Source organism: Oncorhynchus masou, chromosome 19, assembly GCF_036934945.1.
Source record: "Oncorhynchus masou masou isolate Uvic2021 chromosome 19, UVic_Omas_1.1, whole genome shotgun sequence".
Taxonomy (NCBI): Eukaryota; Metazoa; Chordata; class Actinopteri; order Salmoniformes; family Salmonidae; genus Oncorhynchus; species Oncorhynchus masou.
The window spans coordinates 19,907,714-19,922,686 of NC_088230.1; the positions used below are offsets into that span (position 1 = coordinate 19,907,714).

At 42.4% G+C, this 14,973-nt stretch overlaps 1 protein-coding gene across 1 annotated transcript in view; it reads right to left on the reverse strand.

The window, feature by feature from the left end:
• Positions 1-2,784: 2,784 nt before the first annotated feature.
• vta1 (vesicle (multivesicular body) trafficking 1) overlaps positions 2,785-14,973 on the reverse strand; it is a 42,512-nt gene continuing 30,323 nt past the window's right edge. The window contains exons 6-8 of the mRNA XM_064925270.1: positions 8,829-9,071; positions 7,333-7,410; positions 2,785-4,040 (exon numbers count right to left, since the gene is read on the reverse strand). Coding sequence (XP_064781342.1) covers positions 3,895-4,040; positions 7,333-7,410; positions 8,829-9,071 — 467 coding nt within the window. The 3' untranslated portion in view covers positions 2,785-3,894. The remainder of the gene's footprint in view (positions 4,041-7,332; positions 7,411-8,828; positions 9,072-14,973) is intronic.

Genomic DNA, 14,973 nt, shown 5'->3' on the forward strand with positions numbered 1-14,973 from the left:
ACAATGCTGGTCCAATTCTGTGCCACCTTATGGGATTCCCAATCACAGCCAGATGTGATTCAGCCTGAATTTCAACCTGGGACTGTAGTAACGCCTCTTGCATTGAGATGCAGTGCCATAGACCACTGTGCCCCTCGGGAGCTACAGCACAAGTCTGGCTGACAAGGCCTATGGATTGTGTATGCCACAATGAAATAAACACACTATTGTTGTTGGAAACTACTGCTAAATTAAAATGAGAGAGGACAAGACTGAAACAAGTTACATTTTGGACTGTAGTCCAAAATTAACAGACTTTGTACAATTAATAAACAGACTTTGATTTGTTGGCTTTTTGATCCATCATTTGCTTCAAACGTCAGTTCAGATAATCTTCCTTTGTGACAACTCTCAACAGAGTTGGAGATCTGAATTTGCATGCCGTATCCACTTTTTTTTTAGCTTTTTGGTCTCCACAGCCATCACTTTGATGTAGATGAGGTTTATCCACAGCTAAAAGACAAAATTACATGTCTTCTATTGTATATAGAACTACATTAAAGTCACTGTAATTCTATCAGCTCAGTTGGGTTGGGAGTTCAACAAAGATGAATGGGTATGAGAGATATTTGAATGAAACTAATGGGAAGCACTTTATCCACATTGACTCTTATGGGGTGATGAAAAAGTCAAACTAATTTTAAAGTATGGTATCCAGTTGTGAGTTTCTTGTATAGCTTGGGACAGCACAGCTGTTTTATATGGCGGAGAGGAGAGACTTCAAACTTTCACAAAAGCCAAAGAAGTGGCTGTTCTCCTACCAGTACATAACAATGAATCATGACTGAAAGAGATGATTGAACCCAGCTGACGTTCCCCACTGTACTGTCATCTGTGAGCTCAGTAGAGCCAGTATTGATCTCATGTAAAGACAGTGTTTACATTGTGTGTGTAAGAGGGGGTATACTTTCAATATTTAATGCAAGGATTTAGAGGACATAACTGCCATGTGTGACATGACATTGTACTGCTATTCACGGTCACTGTCAGAGAATGACCTATTTAACTGACGGGTGACTTTTCTCCCCCAATGACCTTACAGCTAGAATAGACATGTGCAAGGAATTCCCCTGATTTTCATTTGCATCAACACCATGCCCATCAACAAAGAGGAAGGGAGTCAGGAAAGTACATGCTGGTGGTGACAGTTCAATACCCTTTCTGTAACTCATAAGGCAATAGGCAGGCAATGAAGATAAGACAATGAGCGCGATGACATCAAGAATCTAGGCATGATAATCACTTTGAACAGGTTGAGCAAAACAAAACGTGACCCGGATGACTAATTGATTATTTCCTTAATAAGTAAAGGGCTTGGGACACTCAAATGGAGTGGAACACAGAAACCAGATTAATTTACTAAACATAAATGGGGTTAAACAGTAAATATGTGGTATTTTGGAAATGCACGACTCAAAAATGTCAGTCAGCAATCATGTAGTTCATTACAGGTTTACTTTCTATGCCTCTTGAAATGACATTATAAATATTAGAAGTTCATGTTCACACCTTTCATCTAATTTTCTCAAATTGCACATTCAAGCATTCCTTTTAATGTGCCTGCAGAGTGAATATTCCACTATGAGGTCCACTCAATTATCTGCTCTTAAGAGTTTCAGCACATTTTAATAATGGTTGATGGCTATAAATTAGTTAAATTACCATTATCCAAGGAGCAGTAAGATACATTAGGGGATAATGACTTGGAGAAGGTCATTTTCAGAGCTTAGTTACATAAACAGAGCAAATTAGTTAAATATACTGAACAAAAATATAAATGCAATGTGTAAAGTGTTGTTCTCATGTTTCATTAGCTGAAATAAAATATCCCAGACATTTTACATATGCACAAAAAGCTAATTTCTCTCAAATTTTGTGCACACATTTGTTTTCATCCCTGTTAGAGAACATTTTTCCTTTGCCAAAACAATCCATCCACCTGACAGGTGTGGCATATCAAGAAGCCGATTAAACAGCATGTTCATTACACAGGTGCACCTTGGGCTGGGGGACAATAAAAGGCCACTCTAAAATGTGTAGTTTTGTCACACAACACAATGCCACAGATGTCTCAAATTAAAGTAGCATGTAACTCTCATGCCGACTGCAGGAATGTCCACCAGAGCTGTTGCCAGATAATTTCATGTTAATTTCTCTACCATAAGCCACCTCTAAACTAATTTTAGAGAATTTGGCAGTATGTTCAACATGCCTCACAACCGCAGACCACGTGTAACCATGCCAGCCAAGGACCTCCACAAACGGCTTCTTCACCTACTGGTTCGTCGGTGAGAAGCCACCCGGACAGTTGATGAAACAGGAATATTTCTGTCTGTAATAAAGCCCTTTTGTGGGGTGAAAACTCATTCTGATTGGCTGGGCCTGGCTCCCAAGTGGGTGGACCTATGCCTTCCCAGGCCCACCCATGGCTGTGCCCCTGCACAGTCATGTGAAATCCATAGATTAGGGCCTAATTAATTTGTTTCAATTGACTGATTTCCTTGTATGAACTGTAACTCAGTAACGTTTTTAAAATAGTTTCATGTTTCGTCTATATTTTTGTTCAGCACACAGTTGAAGTGGAGACAGCAATCGCACATTCTGGATATATTTATTCAAATAACCCATCAACTGGGACTGTTGCTGTCTCTACGGTGGAGCACTGGCATGCTTAATTACTTTCTAGTTCAAAATCCTTATGGAACTGTATTAAATAATGAACAATGACCTACACACTTCAATTGATTTGTTTTAATAATGGTCAAATTAGTCCTTCATTTACATTAAGTACACATTGACTAGAAAATGTAAAAAACAAAACAAGGGAGTTTAAATGAAAAATAAAGAAATCACAAACAGAAAACACACTAAGGAACTTTTGCATATTTGAGGATGGACTGATCAACTGCTCAGTAAACGTTGACTACATACAAAATTACAAGTTTAGTGTTAAAGTAAGGGAAGCGCTTTCAACTAAAGTGACATTACCGTACCCTTGGAATTAGTTCTCTATGAGGCGGTTTCCTGGACACAGATTAAGCTTAGTCCTAGAATAAAAAACATGCACAATGAAGACTCTCCATTAAAATAGTTTTTTAGTCCAGGACTAGGCTTAATCTATGTCTGGGGAAACTGGCCCCAAATGTCCCCTCTCTGACTGCTCCCTCCCCGAGAAGCCATCACACAAAGTAAACATGAACAAGTCTTCCTCTTGCTTGGACAGTGTTGTTTGTACAGCTCTGTGTACTAAAGCAGACAGCATCAGTACAAACAGAGCACCAAGCATTAATAAATCACTTTAAAACATTTATTTAAATTGTGTTGATGCAGAAAGGACAGTCTTTTACCAAAGAAAAGGAGATAAATAGATACTGATTTGAAAACACAGTAAAAGGGCAGATCAATAATGTCCCCTGATAATAATCTATTGAAGCATTGGTCTATAAATTAAGTTTAACGAGAGAAACTGTGTAGTCTCAAAGTATTATGAACTGCAAATGCTGAGCATGTCTCCAAAACATACATGCATACGGAGGGGATGTGTGTTATCAAAACAGTCAGTTAGTTGCTTGTGGAAACTAATAAGGTGGATACTGTGCTAATAGAGGAAGGATGCACCGTTTTAATATACAGGCTCAGGAAGTCTTTATTGAGCGCTTCACTCTAGTCATGGACAGCCATGTTGGAAGCTACACAACAGGAGTCCAATATGGAGACACAGATGTCATTGGTGTTTACAGTGATGTTGAAGGCTTGGGACAGAATTGCTCTCTTCAGATGCATGCCGTAGACTAGAGGCTAATGGTCTCTTCTGGACCAGATCGGCAATACAGTGACACCCGGGGACAATGGGTCTCATTCTTTTCCAGTGGTCAGTAAGTTGAGGGCCTTTTGCAGATTTTGCACCGCCGTGCCCACGTCTTCATACTGAAGGGCGCTGCCAGCGTACTTGCAGTACTTCTGAGCCCTGGTGTAGTCCTCTGGCGTGAGGCGCACGTCACCTGCCGAGACAGAGAATTAGGTGTTCCTTTGAGACGAGTAATTATTGAAAATGAAAGATACATTCTATGAGATCCCTTAATTAAGAGAGATTGTGTGTCTGAGTAACACACACCACCCGTTACTCTCTCACTGACCCACCGTATTAGGTCATCAACTGAGTTGTCACCAGCCTGACAAAGCTCTCTGATTTACCCTTTAACTCAAAACATATTCCAAATCAAACCTCCCTATTCAATATCACCAGAATTTGAGACCGTGGCCATACGTTCCATGACTATTTTTCAATAGAAGACGCTATTTAGAACTCTTAAAGAACCATGTCAGTCAAGACCAGAGTATGTGAGCGGAGCACGTTTCCCAAAGGCTGGAGTGTCGGCCTTCTCGCCCGCTCCAATTTAACTCCAGTACTGCTCACTTCACCAGCTCAGGGCATTTATAGCCCAGCATGCATTTGTAGGGTACTTGTGTGCTGCTATAGCCTCTTGCTTTAGCTACTGTCAGGAGTTCGCAAATTATTTTCATAAAGACACTTAAAATACTACACAGGTGCAAAATCAAGGCGACTTTGTCAAGGTGACAAAGATGAGAAGGACCAAGAGCATGAGAGGGAGTGCGGTGATGTAGTGCCCATAACGAAAGAATCATTGTGGAATCTGAATAGACACGCATCCTGAAAGGATGATGGCGTAGCACATAACATAAATGAACGAGGCGGGTCGCTAGCTAAGTGACTCATTGTAGCAAAGTATTTATTATAAACATAAAAATCAGATCTCGTAAAAAGTTTTGTTAATTTTCGTTCTATCATTGATTTTGGCCCAATAGGCCTGACATAATAACTATTTTAAGGAGATGTCTGTTTTATGATAGGGTTATTTTGCCTAAAAACCTTTAGGCCTACCTATAGAAAAGTAAAAATACAAATCCGCATCCCTGCCCAGCCTGGCCCGAAGGGTGTTTAACATCCCCAGTGGCTCTGCAAGCGTGGAGAGGGTATTTTCTGCTGCTGATCTGCTCTCCAGGCACCATCGCATGGGTCTGAAGCCACAGATTCTGGTCAAACTGGTGTTTCTAAAAGTGAATCCAAAGGCATTAGATGCTATGAGCCTAGTAAGGCTAAGTACACTACCGGTCAAACGATTTAGAACACCTACTCATTCAAGGGTGTTTCTTTATTTGTTTACTATTTTCTACATTGTAGAATAGTATGAAATAACACATAAGGAATCATGTAGTAAACAAAAAAACATTAAACTAATCAAAATATATTTGAGATTTGAGATTTTTCAAATAGCTACCCTTTGACTTGATGACAGCTTTGTACACGCTTGGCATTCTCTTAACCAGCTTCATGAGGTAGTCACCTGGAATGCATTTCAATTAACAAACTCTTGAGGGATAGGTTGTTATTCTGACACCACCCGGCCAGGTCTCTGACCTCCTCCATATAGGTTGTCTCGTCATTGTTGGTGATCAGGCCTACCACTGTTGTGTCATCTGCAAACTTAATGATGGTGTGGGAGTCGTGCCTGGCCATGCAGTCATGGGTGAACAGGGAGTACAGGAGGGGACTGAGCACTCACCCCTGGGGGGCTCCAGTGTTGAGGATCAGCTTGGCAGATGTGTTGCTACCTACCCTCACCACCTGGGGGTGGCCCATCAGGAAGTGCAGGATCCAGTTGCAGAGGGAGGTGTTTAGTCCCAGGATCCTTAGCTTAGTGATGAGCTTTGAGAGTACTATGGTGTTGAAGGCTGAGCTGTAGTCAATGAATAGCATTCTCACAGAGGTGTTCCTTTTGCCCAGGTGGGAAAGGGCAGTGTGGAGTGCAATAGATATTGCATCATCTGTGGATCTGTTTGGGCGGTATGCAAATTGGAGTGGGTCTAGGGTTTCTGGGATAATGGTGTTGATGTGAGCCATAACCAGCCTTTCAAAGCACTTCATGGCTACGTACGTGAGTGCTATGGGTCTATAGTCATTTAGGCAGGTTGCCTTCGTGTTCTTGGGCACAGGGACTATGGTGGTTTGGGGGAAGAGTAAATGGTCTGGTCAAAGTGCGCTCTCAACGTCACCTAACGCTGTCTCAAAAAGAGAAAGAGAATGTCTATATACAGTACTTAGAAAGTCTTATTTGAGAAGCATCCAGATTCAGATAATGCGTTCTGACGCTGCATCGTCTGGGAACCTCAAAGGGCATGCATCTCAAATTATATTTTTGTGTCTCAAACGGTACGTGCTGGCACAACCTGTAGACATTTGTTGGTCTCGTGTATCGCGTGAGTCAGTAGCTTCGTTCCAGGGTGTCAGTGTGCTACGTACATACCAGGCAGCGCACTAGCTCTGGTCCAGGGCGTTACACTAACCACTGTTACTTGTGCGGCTAAGTATTACGTGCTAGCTAGCAGACAGCTAGTACACACTAGCTTCTAAATCTAAACGTAATTTCACCACCCGTGCTGTTGGTGGAGATAACGCATCATCCTATCTGGCACCATTCAAGAATTTGGTCTCATCTTGATGTCTAACAGTGTCTGTGGCGTGAGAAGGTATCTGCTGGAGCCAGACCCTATGCTCTTATTTTGCTTGGCTTTGAAAGGTTAGAACTTGAATCTACAGAAACTCTAACTCAACCACTTAAGTAGGATTAGATCCAGCCAGATTATGGGTGATCTGCTTTTTGTAAATTGTATTATACTGGACACTTTTATTCTATACTCTTCAAGCAGAGAAAATGTTTCATTTGCCTCAGTGTTTTTGGTAATGTTCCCCCCATACATACGTCCTACAACACTATTAAACTAGACTCTGCTGAGTAAGCCATGTAATTATCACCTCTCATGCCAACCCAATGCTGTGTATTCTGCTCTCTATTCATTATGATTTATTAAAGCCACATTGCTATGACACTGCAATTGTTCATGTAGTCATTTTCTTTTCATCAGCCACAGACTGATTATTTGGGTTTGTCTGTGGTCATATTTTTCCCACCAGTGCTGGAAACCGAGAGCCCACAGTCTGTTTTCCATAAACCATTTTATGAGGAGACCTGCCAGTCTCCCTCTCCATCCCTCACCCCCCCTTCGTCTCCTCACAGCCAAGAGGGGAACCATCTCATCCTGGCCACTTCAGATGAGCTGTAGGGTCTTCATGTTGTAAAAACTCAGCAGTCAGGATTTTCCACATAGGTCTGTGGGATAGCAGGTGTGGCATGGTGGTTTTGGGGTGTGGGTGTGGTGAGCCCCAGGGTGCTTGGGGAAGGGAAGGGGGTACTATGCCGTCCCTGTCCTTACCTTCCTGAGTGGCACTCAGCAGTGAGGGGTCGACTGCCGGAATGCTTCGGGGAACAGGCACTGGTTTAATGGGCTCTCCTGTAAACAACATAGGGGAACAGGGAAGAGTTATTCTAGTCCACCCAGATCCTCTAGAGTCCAGGAAAAACCATACAGGGCACTTTCAACTTCTGCTACGCCACAACCAAGAAATGTGTTGGCTAACGCTGTGATATGACTTTATGATGTATAAAGAAGAGAAGTGGTTTGAATGCTGTTAGAGAGCAGAGAGCTGCTCAGGCCTCATTACATTTCTGACTCGAACCAAATGGACGATTTACTGGTAAACTACAATGAAAACAAGGTCAGATTTGATGTAATCTGGAGCAATGTAAATTTTGCGCCTCAATTTATAGACGCCCCCCAAAAAACCTGCACTGATAGGTTCCAGATACATAGGTACAACAAAACAAGGAAGGCCACAGGGGAAATCTGTGCAGCTATATTTCATGTGTTTCTTCTGCAGGTCCTGGAGTCCGCAGTGTGCCGCCCCTGATTCAATTAGCACCAGAGAACCTCAGGGGTCACTGGGTGGAGCTGGGTCACGGAGGCTCTCATAGAATGCTTTTCCCCTGAGGCCTAGGGCCTGTCTGTGTCATTTGTGATTAGCTTACTGGCTTCCAGGCACAGAGGACACAGGCAGGCCCTGGGCATCCAAGGAAAAGCACCCTATCTGAGCCTCAGAGTGGACCCTGCTCCCACTGACCCCCTGCCCTCACCCCTGGCTTCGCTTTGGTTTTGATCTTTAAAAGGTGGAGAGAGAGAGGGCAGACAAACAGACCTCTGGTACCACAGCCTGCCAAGCCTGAGTCAATAAGGAATACATCTTGACTGTCCATATTACATCAACAACTACTTTAATGAGCCTGTGACATATTAATAATAACCACTAGAGAATGAATAAACAAACATATCTAGTTGGTCATTATCTGGTGGGGCTGTTACAAATGACAGTGTTGGCTGCTTTGTGTGAGGTAATTGTTTTCTGGGTGATATGTGACAACACCCAAGTCAGCCACAAAGAAAGCAGTCATAGGGTTCATAGACACAATACTGTCCCTCCACTCACAAAGAGCTGCAAAGGAAAAATGATTAGGCCCTTTTTCTATGCTTGTCGACCATGCCAGAACATACAAAAACGGACCTAATGGCAAAGTTGATCCCACGGGCTTGAGCTAAGCTGTACTCAAGTTATGCCAGTGGATACAATTTGTCTTAACTTCAACACAAGAACACCAGTCTATTATACATCAGGTTTGTGAAAACTTTCCCAATGGTCAGATGAAGAATTAGTCAAATTAGCTGTTGGTTGCTGATCAGGATTGTAATGACATAGCAAGACTGCAGAGAGGAATTGATCAAGAGTCCATATGGGTCCTATAGATTCTGATGGTATTGTATCATTTCCTGAGGCTCCGCTGAGTGATAGGGTGGTGTGTAGAGGTCCCATACTCTACCTGCAGGTGTGTTAGCTGGACAGTGGGCTCCAGGAGGGATGTGGATGTTGTTGTAGTTGGTGGGGGGGTAGGGGGAACCCCCCATGGACCCCGGACCCTGAGGGTAGGGGGGACCCCCCATGGACCCTGGCCCCTGGTCTGGATCCCCAAAGCCGGGCTGGGAATGGGGTGGAGACTGGGGCTGAGCAGGCTGGGAGGACTGGTACGACGGTCCCCCTCCACCCTCAGCACCATACTCCTCATCTTGGGAGACAGGAAGACAAAAAGTGTAGTTTGTAGTCCCTCAGACTTTTGTCAGGGAACTCATATTGTAGATTTGCCCTAACATTTTTTTTCAAGATGACTATACACCGACCCCATACCACGTCAGACATCTGATGAGGCAGAACTTATGCAAGACTGAGTGTTAGCTACATGAGGTATACATCTATAAATCTTTGCAATAAAATCAATTTTCCGCAGATGAACATGCTGGTAGACTACCCACTGAGTTACATCATTACCGTGCTGTGGCAACAATATCAGAGGCTGACTTAATATGGCTAGGAACTATAACAATTCAAGCTAGGTCATCAGAGTCCCTGCCCATCTTCTAACAACATCTGAAGCCCAACCTCTTCAAAGAGTATCTTAAATAATCCAAGAGCAAAATAAATAAATAAATGCAAGAATTGTGAACTAAACACTTGCACTTGACTTTTTTCCCCCCTTACTAGCTCAGACTTTACTGATCGCAACTTTATTAAGGAAACATTTACTTACTATGACTGTGATATGTGGATGTCCAACCTATCTTAAGATGAATGCACTAAGTGTAAATCGCTCTGGATAAGAGTATCTGGTAAATGACACAAATGCAAAGTACGTGTTACAATTCTGTTAGGCGCGAAACACTTTTAGTCAAAGCCCAACAGACTGCTACACTTTATCTTAGTAATTCCCTTCCAAACATCACCCACATTATCTTTCAATCATGTGGATTTTACTCGCAATATGCCTTCATCTAAAATCGGTTTTATTTAGTTCACTTTTCATTGAGGAGCCAGGTCCCAGACCGTGCAGCACCAGGTCCCAGACCGTGCAGCACCAGGTCCCAGACCGTGCAGCACCAGGTCCCAGACCGTGCAGCACCAGGTCCCAGACCGTGCAGCACCAGGTCCCAGACCGTGCAGCACCAGGTCCCAGACCGTGCAGCACCAGGTCACAGACCGTGCAGCACCAGGTCCCAGACCGTGCAGCACCAGGTCCCAGACCGTGCAGCACCAGGTCCCAGACCAGCCATCCTCTCCTCATGCAACATGAGAAATGAGTCACTCTTTTCTTTCATGCAACCACTGATGCAAAGGAATGCTACAGCTATGGAAGTGGATCTGAGCTTCCAACACACTGCGACAGCTTCTTGGCAAGGATTTGCTGAGATGAATTAAAATGGCCACTTTGGGGCAATGTGCCGAATGCCTACAAACTGCTCATTTGGAATGATGTACATACAGTACATAGGAACAGTAAGTTGTGGAAAAACATAAAGCATTAGCCTAAGTTCTGTTATGCAAAAGGGAAGCCTAAGATTAAAAACACAAGTACTTGATTAGTGATGTATAGCAGACTAAACATATTTTACTTTAAAAGTCTATTCAGACAAAAACATGATTTGAAGTGTTGTGTGTACTGAACTTAAATCAGCTTGAATTGGAAAAAGTGATCTACTTTGTCTTTGAGCTACGATATGCACCATATATTTATATAGCACAGTGAGCCAATTCCCAGAAGAAAAAGCTTAAATCCAGTACTGAAGAAAAAGAAAATTCCATTTAAAATGGGTAAGGCACCTATTCTTTAGACTCATTAAAAGTAATACGTTCAAAACATATTTTGGAGTGAGCACATTTAATTTAAAAGAAAATATTATATTACATCCATGCACTATATATACACAAAAGTATGTGGACACCCCTTCAAATTTGTGGATTCGTCTATTTCAGCCACACCCATTGCTGAAAGGTGTATAAAATCGAGCACACAGCATTAGCAGCAGAGTGGCCTTATTGAAGAGCTCAGTGATTTTCAATGTGACACTGTCATAGGATGCCACCTTTCCAACAAGTCAGTGTCATATTTCTGCCCTGCTCGAGCTGCCCCGTTCAACTGTAAGTGTTGTTACTGTGAAGTGGAAACGTATATGAGCAAGAATGGCTCATACGCAAAGTGGTAGACCACCCAAGCTCACAGAACTGAACCGCCTGTAACACTAACCGTGTTCCAAACTGCCACTGGAAGCAACTTCAGCACAATAACTGTTCGTCTGGAGTTTCATGACATGGGTTTCCATGGCTGAGCAGCCACACACAAGCCTGGGATAACCATGTGCAATGCCAAGCGTCGGCTGGAGTGGTGCAAAGCTCTCCGTCATTGGACTCAGTGGAGCAGTGCAAACACTTTCTCTGGAGGGATGGATCACGCTTCACCATCTGTCAGTCGAATGGACGAATCTGGGTTTGGCGGATGCTAGGAGAACGCTACCTGCCCCAATGCATAGTGCCAACTGTAAAGTTTGGTGGAGGACGAATAATGGTACTGGGCTGTTTTTCATTGTTTGGGCTAGGCCCCTTAGTTCCTGTAATCTTAATGCTACAGCATTTCAACAACATTCTAGACGATTCTGTGCTTTGTGGCAACTGTTTGGGGAAGTCCCTTTCCTGTTTCAGCGTGACAATGCCCCCATGTACAAAGAGAGGTCCATAGAGAAATGGTTTGTCGAGATCAATGGAAGATCTTGACTGGCCTGCAGACAGCCCTGACCTCTACCCCATCAAACATGGATGAATTAGAACACCAACAGTGAGCCAGGCCTAATCGCCCTACATCAGTGCCCGACCTCACTAATGCTCATGGCTGAATGGAAGCAAGTCCCCGCAGCAATGCTCCAAAATCTAGTGGAATGCTTTTCCAGAAGAGTGGAGGGCATTATAGCAGCAAATGGGGGTCCAACTCCATATATACGCCCATTATTTTGGAATGAGATGTTCGACTAGCAGGTGTCCACATACTTATGGTCACGTAGTGTATTTTCAGAAATTAAAAATCAAACATTCTATGTGCTATATTTGACACCACTTAGGACATACTGTAGGAAGTGTGAGATGAATGAAAAACAGACTATAACACATTTTCATATACAGTTGCGGCAAAACATATCAGCAAGCTAGCACTTTTCTTAAATAATTATGTTTCTTCTAAAATAAGTTGAAATTGGAATACTTTTGTTACCACACCTTGTTATTGGATTTTCAACATTGCAGAACCAATTTTATTTAAAAAAGGTAGAAAATTGTACATGGAAAAAATGATTGGCACCATGGAGCTAGTATTTGGTTGCACAGCTTTTGGCCAAGATAACTGCCAACAAATGTTTATTGTAGCCATCAATGAGCTTGCTGCACCCTTCTACTGGCAATTTGTCCCACTCTTTGGAAACAGACTGCTCTAATTCTTCAATGTTTGAGGGGTGCCCTCCACCAACTGCTAATCTCAGCTCTCACCATAGATTTTGGATGAGATTCAGGTCAGGACTCTTCACTGGACACTCCAGAACAGTCCAGTGTTTCCTCTTGAACCATTCCAGGGTGCTTTTTAATGTGCGTTTGGGGTTGTTGTCTTTCTGGAAGATCCACTGCCTTCTACACAGACAGTTTTTGGACGCTGGATTGAACATTGCACTCCAAAAGACCTTGATAATCTGCTGATTTCATTATGTCCTGCACATAGACAGGGGTGGTCTTAGTGATTTGGATGCCCCATGCAGGGGATTTACAACAGGTGTAGAGCCTCACTGGCATACAGTTGAAGTCAGAAGTTAACATACACCTGAGCCAAATACATTTAAACTAAGTTTTTCACATTCCTGACATTTAATCCTAATAAAAATTCCCTGTCTTAGGTCAGTTAGGATCACCACTTTATTTTAGGAATGAGAAATGTCAGAATAATAGTAGAGAGAAGGATTTATTTCAGCTTTCATTTCTTTCATCACATTCCCAGTGGGTCAGAAGTTTACATTCACTCAATTAGTATTTGGTAGCATTGCCTTCAAATTGTTTAACTTGGGTCAAATGCATCGGGATGCCTTCCACAAGCTTCCCACAATAAGTTGGGTGAATTTTGGCCCATTCCTCCTGACAGGACTGGTGTAACTGAGTCAGGTTTCTCGGCCTCCTTGCTCGCACACACCTTTTTAGTTCTGCCCACAAATGTTCTTTCAGGTTATGTCGATATAGGACTCGTCATACTGTGGATATAGATACATTTGTACCGGTTTCCTCCAGCATCTTCACAAGGTCATTTGCTGCTGTTCTGGGATTGATTTGCACTTTTCACACCAAAGTACGTTCATCTCTAGGAGACAGAACTCGTCTATTTCCGGAGAGGTATGACGGCTGTGTGGTCCTATGATGTGTATACTGGTGTACTATTGTTTGTACAGATGAACATGGTACCTTCAGGCGTTTGGAAATTGCTCCCAAGGATGAACTAGACTTGTGGAGATCTACAACAAAAGAATTCTGAGGTCTTGGCTGATTTCTTTTGATTTTCCCATGATGTCAAGCAAAGAGGCACTGAGTTTGAAGGTAGGCCTTGAAATACATCCACAGGTACATCTCCAATTGACTCAAATGATGTCAATTAGCCTATCAGAAGCTTCTAAAGCCATGACATAATTTTCTGGAATTTTCCAAGCTGTTTAAAGGCACAGTCAACTTAGTGTATGTAAACTTCTGACCCACTGGAATTGTGATACCGTGAATTATTAATGAAATAATCTGTCTGTAAACAATTGTTGTAAAAATTACTTGTGTCATGCACAAAGTAGATGTCCGAACCGACTTGCCAAAACTATAGTTTGTTAACAAGAAATTTGTGGAGTGGTTGAAAAACAAGTTTTAATGACTCCAACATAAGTGTATCTAAACTTCCGACTTCAACTGTACATACGCAGTGCGCAAGTTTCAAGTTTGGGGAAGATAATTTTCATCTTTATAATAAACGCATTACATTCATAATAGCATTTGTGGTCACTTTTGAGAATGGTGTTTTTCAGCAAATGGAACATTCGCGCGTATAGCCTACTGCCGTGTGCGCATTGCTGCACTTACAATGTGAAGAAATAGCCTAATAGTTTATCAACATTTTCAGCCAAACATTATCATCTGTTCAGTCAGGCTCACTGCTTAAAACAATAATTTTTTATGCTAGTGGTTGTATTAATTTGGGATCTATCAAATCCCACAACTGTCCCAGAATATGTTTGGAATATTTATATCTCGCACAGAATAGGTCAACTGTTGTACTATGTGGGATAGTAGATTAACAGAGGCTAGTGCTTTTGCTGTTCATTCGGCCAACTCATCTTGAAGGCTGACGGAAAGTAAATGTGGACAGTTATTCCAATATCTTCAATATGCGGCTCGGAAAAGGACGCGCGCATCTTTGTCCCAGATGTGTCGGTCGTCACTTGTTGCCTGTGAGAAAGACCCGATCACGTGATGGAGAGCTATGTGAGTGAGGTGCTTTGGCACGCAGCTGGGAGAAGGGAATTATAATTATTATATTCAGCCCAAGGGCACAACGGCCACTCACTGCAAAGGGAATGGATTTTTGTAAGGGGCATTACGGCCACACAAGGGGATGCAGCCCGTAAATTCAAGGCATTATCAAGTGCTTGTCAATTTGTGAATGAGAGACTGATGAAGTATGTTCAGCCTGTGCAAAAAAAACTAAGCAGAGTGCATGCCTTTCACGCAACTTAAAAAAAAAAAAAATGTCATTAGAGTCGCATTCTTCATACTATAAAATAATGCCACGAAATTCTAAGCAAATATTGCTGGCTAAATTAACTAGTGTAGCTCACAGCCATACTGCATAGCCAGATCAGGGCCTAACATAAGGACAACTCCGAGTACGATATTCTGTTCTTCTGAAATCAAAATAAATCTAATTCTATTTGTCACATGCGCCGAAATACTTACTTAAAAGCCCGTAACCAACAATGCAGTTAAGAAAATATTGAATAAATAAATTAAAAAGTAAAAAAGTAACTATAAAATAACAATGAGGCTATGTGCGGGTCAATGTGCGGGGCTACAGGTTA